Raw genomic sequence first — 18,967 nt, forward strand, 5'->3', positions numbered from 1 at the left:
GGGTTACTTTTTCATTTTACGCTAAATCGTTAAATTTTTTTTAAGCTAATTAATTCAATTACAAAGTAACTTACATTACATTTTTTTAAAAAAGTAACTCAAATATCATTAATTAATATTTGACAAACTTACTTTACCAGTAATATTATGTAACTCATGTTGCTTGTAATGCTTTACCCCCAACACTGCTAAGCAACCATGCCTTGCTTTTTGACAACAGTTAAGCCAAAATTTATTCAGACACCAAAAATTATTTTTGATATTTTTTTTCTAGTGTGTGAAAGACACTATAGTATAGTATAGTACAGTACAGTATAATATAGTATAGTATAGTACAGTACAGTACAGTATAGTTTAGTTAGCTAAAAATCCATCACAGTAAAAACAAAAAGAAACTTAAAAGGATACTACAGGGAGTCTAGGAAAACATTGAGGATTAGGTTTCCAAGAAATCTCCACATTTTGTTTATGAATGATCAGTGGAAAGGAGAGTATGCCTGAGCTCAATTTCAAGCTTCATGGCAAAAGCTGTGAATACTTCTGTACATGTGATTTTTCAGGTTTTTTATTTTTAATAAATTTGCAACTATTACAGAAAATATTTTTCACATTGTCATTATGGGGTATTGTGTGTAGTATTTTGAGGAAATATAAATTTTGGAATAAGCCTGTAACACTAAGAAATGTGTAAAAAGTAAAGCGATATGAAAACTTTCCGGATGCACTGTATTTCTGGTTTGACTGTGCCATAGCAAGTTGTCAAATATGGATAAGCTCAAAATGTTTTAAAACCATTAATGCCTGTATTTAGCCTTGTCTACTTGTGATTAGACTGATAAAAATGTTAATATCAGGTGTAGATATGGTATTAATCATGTTCAGATCACAATAATCATTACATTATAACAGGGCTTGATAAAGTTGACACCTACTTTCCATTTGGCAAACAGATCTGAAAGGAAACCATTGACAGCCTTCTCAAAATAAAGATCACCTGTAAATACAGACAGACAGAGTTTAAATGATCTCATAAAAGATATAAACAAGTATAAAAGTAAAACAGTAAAATACGTCTTTACCGTAGATATCGAAGTCCCACATCTCACAGCTCATCTGGATGAATATATAAACCATCGCAGAGGTGGAGCGAAAGACCACCTAAATAGATTTGATTTAAAATGATGTGATACAATTGTGCAAAATATGTAATAAAACAGTTTCTCTGCATTTCTCACCCGTGTATCCTCACTAATGTAGCCACAAGTGACCTTTTCTCCTTTTACCCACAATTCACTGGCCTGGGCCCTAAAATCATGATAAAATTCCTGTTATTGTAAAGTTAAACATAAATATTCAAAGTTTTGAGTTAGTGAGCTATTGAGTTTAACTTTCTGTGTGTGTGTGTGTGTGTGTATGTGTTTAAGTATACACCTAAATAAATCAGCCTTTTATGCTTATGAAGGCTAAATTTATTTTATTAGATATACAATAAACAAGTAATATTATTAAATGTGTAAAAAAAATTTACTAAATGTGTACAAAATTTTGTAATTGATTAAATTTGTAAAAACATGTCACTTATTCTTGTGATGTAAAAATGCCAGCAGAATCATCAGCAACTAAAATTAGTGTCACATGACCCTTCAGAAATTAGCATAATATGTCAATCTGATGCTCAATCATTTTTAATACAGGACTCGTAAATGAATAGAAATCATTAATCATGTCATAAATATTTTATGATATATATTAAATATATTAAATATATATTTTTTTATATATATACATCTATATATTTTACATCCTTAATTTTTTTAAAAGAATCTTACTGCCCCAAACTTTTGAACAGTAGTGCATGTTACATTTGACATAATAAAAAGTCATTATATCAATACTTCTAACATTAGAATACTTAAATTAACCAATCATAATCCAGTATTCCAGACAGTATTTATTTCTTAGTAGATGTTGTTACCTGATTCCTGCAAACTCTACTTTCTGTGTCACATATGCACATGTGCTCACCTGAAACAACAAAACAGAGACATCAGGATCAATGTTAGTCAACAAAAAATGAACAAAGATGCAGATTTCTACTTTATCTACTCACTAAGCTCTTCTTTAGTCGCCACATGTCTCCTCGCCCAATATACTGATCTTTAAAGGTGAGCTCCACCAGATCCAAAGTCACCTCCTTTTCAATTTCAATCAAGCATTAAGACATTAGGTGGTAAATATTGTCTATATATAATATATAATATAACCATTTAATAATTTAGTATTTCAGTATGAAATACCTTTGGATCCACAATATTGATGATGACGTCTTGGTAGGCACGCAGCTTGAAAGCCTGAGCCACAGTCTGATCGACACTGATAGTTTCTGTCAGTGGATAAAAGACATTATTCTTAGGAAAGACCAAAATGGTTTAAACTGAAAGTTTACGATAGATTTTTGTTTGTTGTTTGTTTTAGTTTTGGGCAAAGAAGGTTTTATAAAGAGACAAAATCATTAACTGAATCTGTCGTTTAAATATATGATATAATTATTATGATATTAATGGGGATTATTAAATGTCAGTAGTCGCAATGTGCTTTTAATTAGGTACTTTTAATAAAACGTACACATTTTGTAAATTTTATCATAAAATTCAAAAGAATAAATGTAATTTTTTTACATTTTAATATAATGGCACACATCAAGATCAAAGGCATACTAACCAATCATATTTTTCTCTTTTGTTACAAATGGTTACAGCATTAAGCATTAGGAAGGTGTGGTCAGAGATATAGTATTATGAAAACTTATATTGGCCTCACTGGCCATTAGTTTGCTAAAAAAAAAGGAAGCATATTTTTAATTAATATAAGGAGCTAATTACACAGTAATTATATTTCTACCTGTTAGTGATATCTTAATTGCTATTATACGTTTACAAAATGTCAAAATAAAAATATTATTACAGACTTTTTTATGTTTATATATAGAAATGAATCTAATACTTAAATGTTTTAATAAATTACTATGAAAATTGCAATTGGACTACAAAATAAATTTAATTTAATTTTTATATATAGAAAATTGTCAAATTCTATTTAATAAATAAATTGCATAGTTATAATTTATATTGATTAAATGGTGATTAAAAATAATTTTGGTCTGTATTTAAGATTTAAAATAATTAAAAATCTATTAATACTATTAAACAAAAAAATAAGAAAAACGTTTTGAGTCAAGTTCATACAGCATTTCCAGCTCTAACCGAGATTGTTTTTCATTTATGATTTAAAATCACTTGTGAAATCAATGTTTGCCAAAAGTTAGTATTAAAAACTAAGCACAGAATTCAAATTCACCTTTCTGCAGGTCCTCTTTCAAACTCTTCACCTGTAGCAACAAAGGACTTAAAAAATACAAAAATATTACTAATAAACACAATTATATCATAATACAAAACACTACCAGTACAAGCAGCATTGGATAAGTATTTCATTACAAATCACACCATTACAATTAGATTTAAACCACTTTTTAAATTACTAGGCTGAAAAGTAACTTAGTTACTCAAAAGGTAATTTAATTACTTGACTAAATACTAAATCCACATAAATCTCAATAAATAGAGAATAAATTTAACTCTTACTTTTTGAAATTTCAGTCAAATGACCTTTAGCTTTGTTTAAAAAACTTTACACATAAAACATAAAAAATATATGTGGCAAAATACAAAACATTTCCAAGTAATTACAACCTATTTCATACATATACTATATTGGAAAAAATTAAAATGAATTATTTCCTAAGTATGTGCAGTTGTTGGACAAATAAAACCTTGCAATAAAAAATTGAGTTAAATACAACTGAGTATTTTCTCTAGTTACTTTGTAATACTAATTACACCTAATTAAAGTTTACTTTCAGGCACTATTTTAAAATAATAAAGCTTTTTCTAATGATTATATAATGAAATTGTATATATTTCTCACCTGTACTCATCATTTGGATGTGCAATTTCGACAATATCCCCCAGTTTAACTTGAGGAAATACTTTAGGGTTCATCATCAGCTCATCATCTATGGTGAAACAGGAATGTTAAAGCCAGTGTCATAAACTGCAAATAATTCAGTAATATTGTTAAACATTCTCACCACTGCCTCCAAAGCCCTTCTTGTGCACCACAAGCTTGTAGGACTTGTTTGCCTTCATGGTGACCGTCATTTTAGACTTTAGTTGTACAATTACACACTCATTTATCCTTATTTACATGCAGAAAAAAGTCCAGTGCTGTTCAGCAGTTTGCAGAATATCAACATTCCCATGTCCAAAATCTCCCAGTCGACGTGATATGAGTGAACAGAAGTTTTAAAACCCATTTAAAGAGCTTGAAAAAGAAGAAGCACAATCAATCTCTTGACTGCCTGTCATCGTCATCCTCCTGGTTGTTTACAAGTCGCGTGACCCGCTTTTTCCATCCCGACTTATGATAATTCTAAGACACAAGTTTATGATGTACAGTGCTAACATTTATTTATACACCGACGGCGAATAATTTAACATATATTTAGCAGAAACAGCACAACATTTGTAATGTTTTCTGAACTAAGTGCACTGTAGCTGGCTACTCGACTTCTTCTTTTCATTGGTAAGAGTTACACAGCGCCGTCTAGAGGATTGGAGACTCACAATCGGACCAGACGCCCTGCTTTGAATAGAACAATGTAAAATTATTTCAAACTTGTTTTTTTTTCGAAATTAATTAATATTTCAAATTAAGTTTATTCAATACACCTACAGCACACGTCTTTGGAGTAAACCGGAAGGGTCCGAAGGAAACCCATGCGAACACAAGGAAAACATGCAAACTCCACACAGAAATGCCAACTGACCCAGCCGGGACTTAAACCAGCAACCTTCTTGCTGTGAGGCGACAGTGCAAATGTAAAGGTGTGAGGTGACAAATCAAATGTACAATATAGTATTTTTATTTTTTCTTATTTCCAATATTATATTAGTAATATTTGAAAAAGTGAGTCAAAAGGTGTTTTGTGCATGAAACTGTATTTTGGATGTTTTTTTTTTTTAAGTGGACTAAGGAAAAAAAAAACTTTATAAAAAAGCCAAAATAATAATAAAATAAATTCTCAAAATTGACAGGTGCATGGAAATAATTTTTTTTTTTTTTTTTTTTGCCTGCAGTCTCTCGTCTTGAGGACTGATTTCTTAGTTTAAAACTAAGATTTCTTAGTTTTAGGTTATTCATTATTGAGTAAACACTTTTAAAATAATTTTATATACTTTTCATGCTTTAATTATTAATTATACTGTTAGTCATTTGTGCTTTAAAAAATCCTTTCACATAAATAAGTAATCTGAACGAAGTTAAAAATGGTAAAAAAAAAATAAAAAAACTAAATTAATAATTTTCACACTTACAGTATAATCCTTTATCACACAGAAATGACAAATGATTTGCAGCATAGAGATGCTATCAAATTCACCTTTGAAGTTTGTAAAAGAAAAATACTTCTTTAGACCATTTTGAGGGATGTAAACAAAAACAATGGTCCCAGCACATTTCCTGTTATACATTTCTAATTTCTGTGGCTTCCGAGAATTTAAAAAGAGCCACACATTGATAACTAATGTTATGATAACTGTTTTACCATTTGGTTATAAATGAATTGCTTCTTGTTACAGTCATGGAATAGTTTGATAATCATAACAGGCAGGAAATGTTCATTAGCCAATAACATCACCACATTGAAATTGTCTATAAAAGACTAAGAGAGCCTGCTTATAAGAATCTGTGACTGTTATTGTTAAATAAATTGTTTAAAATGAGTTTAACTGACATGACATACAAATATTAAATGCAAAAATGAAATAGATTTTAATTGAAGTAATTAAATAACTGAAATAAATCAAAATCTAAACAAGAAATTAAAATCTTTATTTATGTAAATTTGCTTTGTAAAATTACAATTAGTGTTCGTGGCTCTTTGACTACATATTTCAATATTTAATTACATTATTCTTGTTAAAATATACCTGGCAACATTTTTGGTGTATAAGCTAAAATAATTAATTAAACATGCATAAAAATACATACTTAAAAACAGAACCCATGCTTTCCATACAAATAAAGACAATTGGTTGATAAAAACTACATAAACTTTGCTTAATTATAATGCATTTTTATTCAATCTGCCAAAATAAAAAGTATAAAAGATCGCAATATAACATATAATCATTAAAAGGCAGTTTATGCTGCAGTACAAAATACTGGCAATAATACTACAGTATGAACCATACTGATATCAGTCCCTTATTGTTAGGCGATTCCTCACAGAGAGGACATTTGTGATGCACCAACTGCTCGTCAGTTTTGTCACAGAAAAACATTTTTTTCTTTTTCTAATGTGTTAAACATTTATTCTTTTCTTCAATACAACAAGTTTCCTCATGAACCATAGAGCATCAGCAACAGCTCTTCTTCTTTGGCTTCTCCTGCGTGACTTCCAGTGTTTTATCATCTGAAATAACAGAAACCACAATAACTAACTCCAGACAACCCAATATTATCCTCATCATGTCAGATTTATGATGTTTCTCTTACTGAGAATACTGCCATCTCCGATCTGAGTGCTGCTGGTGGTCCCAGACTCCAGGTCCTTCATGACAGCATCTTCAAAAGCCAGAGCAGCCACACGGAAGAAAAACTCTTGGACGTTTTCACCTTCAAAAAAAAAAGCAACAGTTACATGTACAACTTTGTATAAGCCACTATGATATGATATTTATACCAAAGTCCCTTTAAGGCAAGTCATTTCACTCGGCAGCCATCTTTGGAAGCCTCTCAGGCAATATGCTCGGGCATTCTGTTTGAATGAGGAAACATCAAATTCTCCAAAAACTACCTGCCAAGCTTACGGTTAAATTTCATGTTAGGAAACAACAATAAAATTAATTAACTGTCTCACGTTTCATTTCTAAAGGTTTGAATCACACAAAATTTGCGGAAATTTACGTCTTTTCCCAGCCCCTCCTATGAAGGCTCGTCAGGTCTATATCGATCGATGAATAGTTCTTGCACTTAGAAGGCGGGTCTTCCTTACCATATTGGCCCTTACACTTTTTCCGATTCAAAAATACGAGTGACACATCTTGTGTATTTTATAGACGAACTACCAACCTACGTCACACGGGTCCCCGGTTGAAAAAAGAGACCGGTTGCAATAGCAAACATGTCGTGTTGTGCAGTAGGATGCCAAATTCGAGTCTAAAAATAGAAAACTTAACTTTTACCGTACACCACACTGCTTTTAGTGGCAACCGCAGATGTCTTCGGCTAAAAGGAAGCTGAATGAAGTGACGACCTAATTAAAAATGCTCGACTCTACAGTTCTCATTTCATATCAGGTAAGTTCACGCTATGCTGAATCATGCACGTCACTCATTTTTGATTGCAGCAATGATTTCAGCAAAAACAGTTATGGTTAATTTAACTGCGAACACTGAGTGCTAAGTTATTAAGGTAAAGTTGGCTTCATATTCACACATTCATTCAGTGACAACTTGTGACACACTCCCCATATTGTTCACCACGGCACTTTAAATATTCGGTCTGAAATAACCTGAAAGTGTGCAACTTTTCATTTTCTGTCAGTTTTAAAACTGAATAGGTCTAATCCAATTCAATGATCAATGCGAAGCTAAGTATAAAGTTTAATTTTAAAAGTTTGAGATTGGCTGAATGGATTTCAAAAATTGTAAAAGTCAACTGTTTAAGGCCGAACTCACACTATGTACAGTTGCCTCAAACTGGGCCAAAGCACGCTTGTCGCCCTCCTGTCTCCCACGACGGCCCGCACTCACACTACAATCGGGTCTGGGCACGCTTACGTCATCGATGCTGCGCTGTGCAGTAGAGAAGTGCTCTCGCTCAGCACAGAGAAGATTGCTCTAGTTAAATCATTTCAGTCGTTTGTTATGCAGTGACATGCAGTCAAATATTTCGCCAAACAGTCCTTAGGGATGCGGTGACACGCAGTCAGATATTTCGCCGAACAGATCCGCCACTTTTAGCGCTCATAAACAATCATAAAGCCCTCGTGCTGCAGGAATGAGGAGGTCTGCTAAAGGTGCGCAGCTGTCGTGCAGTGAGGGGTTTGCGTCTTTAATAATCTAGGGCAGTTTGCGCTCATTGAACAGTAAGAATGATTAATAAATCCATATGAAACAGCCCCTTAAAGTCATGTCTCGCTGTCAGTTTCGGGCTTTGGCACGTTTTGCACTCGCATCACAAATGCCCAAGCACTCACATCAAAAACCCAAGTCTACCGCACTCAGGCCCCCCTCCTCCAACCGGGACAGGGCGGCCAAGTAAACCGTGCCTGAGCCCGATTTAGCGCACTCACACTTCTCAAACGATCCGGGAAACGGGCCTGGGCACGGTTCGGATAGCATAGTGTGAGTAGGCCTTAACTCTAGGGTAGTTGTAAAATGAAGAACCTTTTTTTAGAAATAGTTTACAATTTACAAACATTTACAATCATTTGTATCTGATTGTTGGTTGTTGTATTTAAAAAGTGGGTACTAAACTACAGTATATAGTTTACAGCAGTAGGTGAGATTTTAATTGTAATTGTAAGTGAATTTTAAAATAAAAGAAACACTATTATATGTTTTATTCTAGATTCCTATAAAACAGATCTGATCTAACACTAACAATCTGTTTTCTATTTACATTATTTTCCTCAAAAAACTTAAACAAAACTGACCTATATTTATATTTATAGCCCTTCTGTTAAATTTGAATTCTTTTACATTTTCCCGCCAATTTCTGTTTAATGGAAAGATTTTTTTCAACACATTTCTAAACATAATAGTTTTAATAACTAATTTTAGATTTTTTTCTAAAATGTAATTATGTTTATTTGAAGTGCAATTTTTATGATAATTAGGCGAACTAAGCAAATTAGGGTAATTAGGCAGGTCTTTGGAAAATAGTGTTATCCAAAATGTTTGTATTAATCATAATATTGACCCTAAAATGTTTTTTTAAAATGGATAATAAAACAAGACTTTCTCCAAAAGAAAAAAATATCATCAGAAATGCTGTAAAAAATTCCTTAATCTGTTATATATCACTTGAAAAAAAATTCAATTATAATCAAATATAATACTTGTATATTTTGTTCAGTTGTTACTTTGATTAGTTCTACTGAATAAAAGGCAACTAAATAATTGTAAATGTGAAATGTACTGTTTAATAGTTTACTAAACATCAACTTTAAATCTGAGGAAGCATCACTGTTTTTGTGTACCTACATTACTACCAGAAAAAAAAATCATGAAAAAGAAACAATTTCAGACGTACCTGTTTTTGAGGACACCGACCAGAATTCTGCATTCATTTCTGCTGCAATCTTTACGGCGTCCCTCTCGGTCCTCTGGCACTCTTCTGTAGACTTCACAGAAACACAGCAGGGACTCTTTAATAGCTTCTGCAGGTCTTATGTGTACATTTGCATGCATGCTTACAAGGACTGTTCTCACCAGGAGGTCTCTTTTTGTGCCAACCAAGAAAACAAAACAGGAGTCTGGTTCATTTTCCCGCACCGCCTCTAACAACCACTGTCTGTGTAACAAATGAACAACAACAACAAAAAAGGTGCATTTTGATGTAATAGAAAACATTCTTAGATTATAACATAATTGACAGAGTTTAGGCAAAAATATTCCGACTGTTTTCCTTATTTACAAAAACACAGAAAGTAATCCAAGATTGCAAGAACCAATAAAACAACTTCATATGTGTAGAGAAAATGCAGGACTATGTGTGGAATTAAACTGGTGACTTAAATAAACGCTACATAAAAAACAAATCAGACACAGTGGAGCATAAACAATTAAGCAATGGGTAACCATTGAAACAAAATAGCAATGGAAACAAAGGGTATGTTTACGCAACAATGGTGTAGGGAAAAAAAGCTGTTTTAAATAAATATTTGAATATATATTTAGTTTATCCTGATATACTGCTGGTGTTAATATTAAGGTATGAATCATTCATTCATTTTCCTTCAGCTTAGTCCCTTTATTCATCAGGGGTCACCACAGCGGAATGAACCGCAAACTTATCCAACATATGTTTTACGAAGCAGATCGCATTCCAGCTGCAACCCAGTACTGGGAAACATCCATACACAATCAAGTTCAAGTTGCTTTATTGGCATGGCATTTAATACAGTATTGCCAAAGCATTTTAAATATGTCATATATTAACATCATCAAATAAAAAAATTACAGTAAATTAAAAAATAAATGACAAAAAACAGATAATACAATTTTCACAAATACAATAATAATACTAAAAAGTCTAGATTATTTAAATAAGACACATGAATTTACATCAACCGTTACTTATGATGTGTAGGGTGTATACATATTTTGCAGTTTAGATGTCAGTTCATCCTTTTTGAGTACATGGTGAAGTTTTTTTGATACATTTAAATAAAAAAAATGAATGAATTAATGTTTCAAATTGGGGGAAAATTTTTCACACATATACACTAGGGCCAATTTAGCTTTTAGTCAATTCACCTATAGCGCATGTTTTTGGACAGTGGGGGAAACCGGAGTACCTGGCGAAACTAATGTGAACAGGGAAGAACATGCAAACTCCACACAGGAATGCCAACTGACCCAGCCGGGACTCGAACCAGCAACCTTCTTGCTGTGAGGTGACATTGCTAACCACTGAGTTACTGTGTCACCATGTACTAAAATCAATATTTAGAAATCATATATTATTCCCTTTTTTTAAATATCTGTTTACATTTCCACTCTCCAAACATGTACTTACTTTGTGTTTTCCAAGGTCTTAATATCCGCCATGTCAAAGACAGTGATAATAACTTTTGAATAGAAACAAAAACATAAAACATTAGTGTGAAAACAGACTCTGATCTGGAGAATTCAAAGACATACAGTTCTGCATTTTACCTTGAGCTCCTCTGTAATATGCTGATGCAATGCATTTAAACTTTTCCTGACCAGCGGTGTCCCATCTACAAATATTCCGAAGTGCAAAACAAATATAAACCACAAAAAATTCAATTGAACAAACATGTTATTTAAATCATTTAAACAAAACACACACATTTGAAGAGAAAAAGGCAGCCCAGACATCTCAAATCTCTCGATCTCAAAATCAACACCTATAGTAGCCTTATAGTCTCTCTCAAACACGTCTTTACAGAACCTGTGAAATAAAAAAACACAGAAAAAACCTTCATATCCATTAAATATACAACATGTATCATTTCAAGAAAAGCTTTGTACACCTTACCTGTTTATTAAGCATGTCTTTCCCACATTGAGATCTCCAACCACTACTGCCTTTGACATCTTAAACCTGTCATACCTAGTAGATAATAAGAAAACACATACAGTATAGGTATGTAATAATATTTGGTAGTATAACAATTTAAAATGAAACAAATTATAACATTATTTAACCCATTAACTGTGTACACAAATTTGGATTCCCTCTTAAAAATGACCAGCAAGAAGGTTGCTGTTTCGAGCCTTGGCTGGGTCAGTTGGCGTTTCTCTGTGGAGTTTGCATGTTCTCCCCATGTTCGTGTGGGTTTCCTCAGGGTGCTCCGGTTTCCCCCACATGCCCAAAGACATGTGGTATAGGTGAATTGGGTAGGCTAAAATTGGCCATAGTGTGTGTGTGTGTGAATGAGTGAATGTGAGAGTATGGATGCTTCCCAGTGATGAGTTGCAGCTGGAAGGGCATCCGTTGCATAAAACATATGCTGGATAAGTTGGTGGTCCATTTTGCTGTGGCGACCCCAGATTAATAAAGGGATTAAGCCAAAAAGAAAATGAATGAATGAATTTGAAAATTATTCTTCATTTATTTTTCCTTCGGCTTAGTCCCTTATTTATCAGGGGTTACCACAGCAGAATGAACTGCCAAGTAATGTTTATATGTTTTTTAGAGCGAATACCCTTCCAGTTGCAACCCATCACTGGGAAACATCCATACACTCTCATTCACACTCATTTATACACTACGGACAACTTTAGCTTACCCAATTCACCTATACAACACGTCTTTGGACTTGTGGGGGAATCCGGAGCCTCAACCTAGTACTGGGAAACACTCATACACACTCTCACATTCACATATGCACTCATACACCACGGCCAATTTAGTTAACCTAATTCACCTGTACAACATGTCTTTGGACTGTGGGGGAATCCAGAGCACAAAAACAGGGAGAACATGCAAACTCCACACAAAAATGGCAACTGGTCCAGCTGGAACTCGAACCAGCAACCTTCTTGCTGTGAGGTGACAGTGCTAACCACTGAGCTACCGTGTTGCCCCACTTGAAAATTATATATGATATAATCATATAAAGTTTGTCGAGATAAGTCGAGGTTAAGTAAAATAATTTTTAAAAATAACACAAAAACAACCCACCTATTAAACAGTGACAGTTAGGAGGTTACTTCAAAACTATGCAATACATTTATTAATAAATATACAGTATATAACTGTTCAATTAAAAGTGTGAAATTCTGTAAATTCCATTATGTTGTAATAATGTATAATTAATTTTATAATAATCATTTGAAAAAAACATTTATAATTATGTAATCATATAATAATTACAGTACTGTTATTACATAATTATATGTATAACTAAATTTACTAATTATATTTTATATATTATTTTATTATTCTTGAATTGTTTTTATTAAAAATGTACTACATATGTATATCTACCCTTGCAGACGAGTCGTCCGATCTTGGCAAGCCACCTTGGCTTCTACATTCCAGTCATCCTTCATTTGCAGGCAAGCTTGTGGATTATAACACTACAGAATAATAAAACAGAATCAACATAATACAACATCAAAAAAATAGATAGCTTTAGCCATTTAGTGAATAAAGCTAGCATTTTTGTCTTGTTTGACGTAGTATCTCTCTATTTCAATACTTTCAGAAAGTGTACATTTGTCCTTAATTTAACTCAACTGCAAAAACTAGTATACGAAGCAGCTGTGCACCGCCTTTTCATTTCAGCAGAATTAGCAGCAGTCCTGTGATTCTGAAAGATTGGTCTGCAGTGAAGTTCCTCTATGGATGTCACACGTTCTCAATATACTAATCTGATGAACTCAATACAGTGTACAGAACATTTGCTGAATTTCCTGTACTACAACCTGTAATGTGTTGTGAATCAGCTGAGATGATTTTACTTTTCTCACACACCAATGTAGCTTACTTGAAGACAACTTTTAAGGCAAAGGTGAACTAAAAAGAATCATTTGCTGTTAATTTACACTTTAATTTATATTTTCATTTGTAATATACAAATTATAATTCATCTAAGTAAAGAGATAAGTAGAGCATTAAGTAGAGCATTAAAGATATGGTCCTTGGTAAAGTCAATGAATACTGGCACTAAATAATAATAATAATAATAATACAACTAAAACTGTATACCTGTAGCTCATATGGATTCATTGAGGTTTTATTAAATTTATATGATAGGTCTGTGCAAGAAACTAAACATAGTTTGCAACATTATTACTCTTTTCCACAGCCTCTGCAAATGGTCGCGAGTCATATGCAACAGGATGATTCGTAAATGTGTCTAGGACTGTTTGCTGAGGCTGTTGATTGAAGAACATGTATTAAATAATGTTTACGTTTATTTACACATAATGATTGTTTCTCTTCATAAGACCTCAATGGAACATCAGGAGTCACAGATATTCATTTTGTTTGGCCTAAATTTGTTTTGACTTTCAAAACATCAGTAGCCAAGCTATTGGCTTGCATTTTATGCATCAACAAAAACCGTGATTGCAGACAAAAACCTTCTTTAACGATCTACTGAAGATAAAATACATCCTGGATGGCATAAGGTTGAGTCTGTTCATTGTAAATTGTGATGTTTAAGGGATAGTTTACCAAAAATGAAAAATTCTGTCATATTATATATCATATTTACTCATCCTCCACTTGTTTAAAATCCGTTTGAGGTTCTTTCTTCTGCTGAACACTAATAAGGAAGATATTCTGAAAAATATAGGAAAAACAGAAATTGTTTTATCCATAGTAGGACCAGAATGACTTTAAATGTCAATGTCTTTTACAACATTCTTGAGCATATCCTCCTTGTGAACAACAGAAAAAATAAATCATAAATGTTTAGATTAGAACCACTTGAGTGTAAGAAATGTTCAGTTTGTGGTGAACTATCCCTTTCAATACTCAATAATAAAATAAAAATGACACAACTAAGTTAGACTTTAGCATGATGTGCACCTTTGGAAATGCGGATATGATCCTGTCTCTGCTGACAGGTGGACTGAACTGCATTGTCTTGTCAGCAAGTTGTCCAGAAAAAAATCGCCTGTAAAAGAAACGCAAAGATCAGACCTACTCTAAATGTTTACTCTGCACATTTACAGTACCTAATGTTACTACTTGATACAGCATTCTTAATATAGTAGGGCAGAGAGAGAGATACACTTTGGTACATAAGTTTGAGGAAAGTTGTTTAACGTTAGTTTATACAGAAGACGAGGGAAATTGTTTTTAATTAAATGATTAGTTAATCCTCCGTGAACAAGCAGAGCTGCGTTCGTATTACAGGCATGACAACACAGAAAATCACTGTAACGGCGCAGTCAGGGACTATTTCAGCCACAATTATTGTAAAACATTGCTAATGTTCGGTTTTGAGCATTATTTCTAACTAGGATTGTGTATATTAAAGCAGTCTCGTACTCACGGATGTTTCTGAAGCGCAGTTTATTCCTGCTGAATGCGCGTTCACTCTCCGCATCAAATCCTCCCTTCTTCGCCATGGCAACCAGGAGCCGGAACTCGTCGTCACGTGGTGCAGGAGATACGCATGGCAAAATGCCGACATTTTTCACATAATCGACGCACTTTGCGTAAAATCAAGTATATGAATGTATGTCAAGCTAATATTGACATTATATAGTTGCCATTGATATAAATGCTAAAAAGCTTATTTTGATAGAAATATATAGCATGCAGGGCGCAGTAGATAGTGCTGTCGCCTCACAGAAGGTCGCTGATTCGAGCCTCGGCTGGGTCAGTTGGCCTTTCTGTGTGGAGTTTGCATTTTTTCCTGCCTTAAAATAGGTAAGCTAAATTGTCCATAGTTTATGTGTGTGAATGGGTGTTTCCCAGAGATGGGTTGCAGCTAGAAGGGCATCTACTGTGTAAAACATATGCTGGATAAGTTGGCGGTTCATTCTGCTGTGGCGACCCCAGATTAATAAAAGGACTAAGATGAAAAGAATAAATGAATATATAGCATGCATATATAGATGTATATGTGTGTGTATGTGTATATATATATATATATATATATATATATATATATATATATATATATATATATATATATATGTGTGTGTAATAACTATGTAAAATTTACCAATTACAGTAGAATTTTGTATTAATCCATAAATAAAGTAATTATAAATGTTTGTATTCTTCAAATGATTATTATAAAGTTAATTCTATTTGCTGTGTATGCGTGGGTTTCCTCAGGGTGCTCTGGTTTCTCCAACAGTCCAAAAACATGCGCTACAGGTAAATTGGGTTGGCTAAATTGTCCGTAGTGTATGAGTGTGAATAGGTGTGTATGGATGTTTTCCCGAGATGGGTTGCGGCTGGAGATCCTTTGCGTTAAACATGTGGTGGATAAGTTGGCGGTCCATTCCGCTGTGGCGACCCCAGATTAATAAAGGGATTAAGCCAACAAGAAAATGAATGAATGAATAATTGATTATAATTGGTTTATTAAATTTTACATTAGTGATGTGTCTATTGTTTTTAAACAAGTGAAAAAAATGTTTCACTGTCATTCAACATAAAAGATACAATTGGGCAAAATTATTAGTCGTCCTGTGAAATTAAAATTTTTTAAATAAAATTTTCCAGCTGTATAATGGAGAGAATAATTTCTGCAAAATAAAATCATAATGGTTTGCAACCACATAAGGGTGAATAAATAGTAATAGTAAATGTTCTGTTATATTGTAAATTCTTGCTTATGAATGAACAGAATCTACAGGTTTTAATGAAAGTAGCAAAGTATAAACTGAATATTTATTTAAATGAACATTCATTATGAATTAAAGTACCATTAAATAATTTGTTCTAAATATCCCTGGCATGATTTTACTGCATAAAGCATCTTAAATGCTATTCATTATTAAATGCTAGCACAATTTTGTAAAAATAAATAGTCAAAATACATATTTTAAATTATTACAAACTCTTATATGACAAATGGACATGGTGGTTTTAGTGGCTATGTATAAAGATCAATGACTGATTTTATGTCTACTCTGTGATCCTTAAATATATTATTTTATTATGTCATCAAATGATTATTTTTACAAACATGACTGACAAGATTATTTTTGGTTTAAAAACTGTCAGTTTAAAAAAAAATCATTTTAAAGCTAAATCATAATTTCTATTGCTTTGATGCTTGAGCAATGGAAACAAAAAGTGAAAAATATGCTAACAACTGTACACAACACGTCACAATTTGTCAACAGCACTTCCACGTATTTGTGTGGGCAGTCAAAGTACAGGCTTTGGATTAGCACAATATTTATTTTACCACTTATAACATTAGCATGTTTGGATGCAAAATAACAAAAACGAGGGAATAAAAACAACAACTGCTAGTTCAGATGATTGCTTAGAGTTATTAGATATGTACTATAACGGTCAAAAGTTTATGGGTCAGTAGGATTTTTAAATGTTTTAAAATAAGCTTCTTCTGTTCACCAAGGCTGCATTTATTTAATCAAAAATATAGTACAAACAGTAAAATTGTGAAATGGTATTGCACTGTAAAATAACTGAAGAAGAAGTTTATCATCTAATTTAATAATTTATTCCAGTGATTTTAAAGATGATTTTTCAGCTTCATTACTTCAGTCTTGAGAGTCACATGATCCTTCAGAAACAATAAATAATTTCAGCTGAAGCTACATACAATAAGAAGGAAGTTATTTAAAGTTTTAATAAATATTGAACAATTTAACATTTAATAAATGTCGCCTTCATGAACAGAATACTTTTCTTCAAATCAAACACATGAATAAAAACTGACCCCAAACTTTTCACCGGAAGTATACTGCACAAAATTTCATTTAATTTTGGATGCGATTCATTGTTTGATAGAACAAATTTTACAGTTGAAGTCAGAATTATTCACCCCCTTTGATTTTCTTTTTATATTTTTTTTATTTGTCTGATAATATTGTTTCTTCTGGAGAAAGTCTTATTTGTTTTATTTCAGCGAAAGCAGTTTTAAATTTTTTAAACACTGTTTGAAGGTCAAAATTATTAGCTCCTTTAAGCTAGCTATTTTTTTCAATAGTCTAAGTTTAAAAAAGAACAAACCATCATTATACAATAACTTGCCTAATTACCCTAACCTGCTAATCCAATTCAGTGTCTTGAAAAATATTTTGTAAAATATTATTTACTGTCATCATGGCAAAGATAAAAGAAATGAGTGTGTTGAAAATCTTCCCCCCGTTAAACAGAAATTGAGGAAAAAATAAACAGGGGGGGCTAATAATTCAGGAAGCTAATAATTCTGACTCCAATTGTACGTATAATTTCCTAATTTCACAGCTTATGTCTAATAATTTAGCGCCCGTTATTCTGGATGATCGCAGGGTGGCAGCAAACCTCCTTTAACTGTTTACTGCTGTGTCATGCCAAGCAAGTTAGATTGCGCTCTTCGTGAACAGCGCTTCGGGGATGGTTTTTCACCACACCTCAAGTGATTTTTCGTAGTAAGTTTTTTTCTTTCACGTGTTATTGTAAAATAAACACGAGGACCGTCATTTTCACATTACATGAACAATTGTAGATCAGCAGTGCCAGCGGGCCTGGCTTTTAACAGCCCTTTTAATGGATACCAAAGGTCAAAGGTAACTAGGTTGAAAGGCTCAGTTTTGGCCTAAAGTCTTATTCCATTTCACACATATCAATAATGATGGACAATATGTGAAGCTGAAGTGAATCATTTCTAATTGATCCTCCTATCTGTGTTGGGATTTCGTTTTCAGGACAGGGTCTTCTGTTTCGGGTGTGTTTATTGTTATGGATGTGTTCAGTGAACTCAAACTTGACCTCTTTTTCAACTGAAATTACTCGAGAATGCAGGCTGCGTTCAGTTGAACTTGTTAACTTGTTTGTTTTCATGTTTGTTGTTACCTAACTAGTAAAGGGCAACAAATGTGGTGATGTAATAATCTGTGCATCTGGCAGATTCAATGGAATAAAAAGACAATCAGATGTCTTGAAGATATTAACAACACCCATGTGTACTTCTGTACAGCTCCAACACATAATTGGAGACAGAAGTTGTCTTTTTCTCACACGCCTGTTTTTATATATGATAAACCAATGTGAGAGAATAGCTGTTGGTTAAGGGTTTTTAATATATTATTAATATTAATTAGCCTACACATTACAACATTGTTTTTTTTTTAAATTAATTATAGTGTCCTACGTTTGAAACAATAATACTCTGTTGAAGTTATAAGAAAGTTAAATAAAAAATGTAGTATTAAAAACAATTTGCATTAGTCAATTTATAAACATTTATTCATTATTTTTTTTCCCTCGGCTTAATCCCTTTATTAATCTGGAGTCACAACAGCGGAATGAAATGGCAACTTATCCAGCACATGTTTTAAACAGCAGATGCCCTTCCAGCTGCAACCCATCACTGGGAAATCCATACACACTAAAGCTGCGGTCACACTAGAGTTTGTGCGTTTAAAATTCTGTCGTACGGCGCTGCGAAAAGGGGTGGGATTAAACAAGATGATTAGACATTAAAAAAGAGAGCGAT

General features: G+C 32.8%; 3 protein-coding genes across 35 annotated transcripts in view; 1 reads left to right on the top strand and 2 right to left on the bottom strand.

The window, feature by feature from the left end:
- The window catches only part of depdc5 (DEP domain containing 5, GATOR1 subcomplex subunit), a 49,387-nt gene extending 44,730 nt beyond the window's left edge, over nt 1-4,657 (bottom strand). For all 27 annotated transcript variants that reach the window (XM_087270398.1, XM_087270390.1, XM_087270386.1 and 24 more), the window contains exons 1-9: nt 4,151-4,657; nt 3,988-4,075; nt 3,358-3,404; nt 2,298-2,383; nt 2,111-2,194; nt 1,976-2,025; nt 1,236-1,305; nt 1,080-1,158; nt 933-994 (exon numbers count right to left, since the gene is read on the bottom strand). In XM_087270398.1, the coding sequence (XP_087126524.1) occupies nt 933-994; nt 1,080-1,158; nt 1,236-1,305; nt 1,976-2,025; nt 2,111-2,194; nt 2,298-2,383; nt 3,358-3,404; nt 3,988-4,075; nt 4,151-4,220 (636 nt within the window). In that variant the 5' untranslated portion in view covers nt 4,221-4,657. The remainder of the gene's footprint in view (nt 1-932; nt 995-1,079; nt 1,159-1,235; nt 1,306-1,975; nt 2,026-2,110; nt 2,195-2,297; nt 2,384-3,357; nt 3,405-3,987; nt 4,076-4,150) is intronic.
- Nucleotides 4,658-6,175: 1,518 nt separating this feature from the next.
- rab36 (RAB36, member RAS oncogene family) lies at nt 6,176-14,906 on the bottom strand. Of its 4 annotated transcripts, none has more exons than XM_087269751.1 (11): nt 14,831-14,906; nt 14,362-14,449; nt 12,811-14,112; nt 11,356-11,430; nt 11,167-11,268; nt 11,010-11,074; nt 10,870-10,921; nt 9,561-9,642; nt 9,382-9,472; nt 6,619-6,738; nt 6,176-6,535 (listed from the first exon to the last, which is right to left on the bottom strand). In XM_087269751.1, exons 3-11 carry the CDS (start codon nt 12,873-12,875, stop codon nt 6,480-6,482), a joined length of 708 nt encoding a protein of 235 aa, XP_087125877.1. In that variant the 5' UTR covers nt 12,876-14,112; nt 14,362-14,449; nt 14,831-14,906; the 3' UTR covers nt 6,176-6,479.
- A 2,918-nt stretch (nt 14,907-17,824) lies between these two features.
- Nucleotides 17,825-18,967, top strand: part of sppl3 (signal peptide peptidase 3) — a 205,195-nt gene continuing 204,052 nt past the window's right edge. For 2 of the 4 annotated variants that reach the window (XM_087269464.1, XM_087269462.1), the window contains exon 1: nt 17,825-18,038. The gene's annotated coding sequence lies outside the window, so the exon portion shown is untranslated. The remainder of the gene's footprint in view (nt 18,039-18,967) is intronic. The other 2 variants (XM_087269463.1, XM_087269461.1) reach the window with 1 other exon arrangement.

Source organism: Danio rerio, chromosome 10, assembly GCF_052040795.2.
Source record: "Danio rerio strain M-AB ecotype USA chromosome 10, GRCz13ab, whole genome shotgun sequence".
Taxonomy (NCBI): domain Eukaryota; kingdom Metazoa; phylum Chordata; class Actinopteri; order Cypriniformes; family Danionidae; genus Danio; species Danio rerio.

Excerpts from the sequence above, each read along its gene's own strand:
- rab36 (XM_087269750.1), bottom strand. The coding sequence starts at position 14,906 with ATGGCGAAGAAGGGAGGATTTGATGCGGAGAGTGAACGCGCATTCAGC. Across the intron at positions 14,450-14,826 it reads CGCTTCAGAAACATCCGTGA|GCGATTTTTTTCTGGACAAC; the intron begins GTACGAGACTGC and ends TTTCTTTTACAG. Across the intron at positions 6,739-9,381 it reads GTCGGTGTCCTCAAAAACAG|GTGAAAACGTCCAAGAGTTT; the intron begins GTACGTCTGAAA and ends TTTTTTTTGAAG.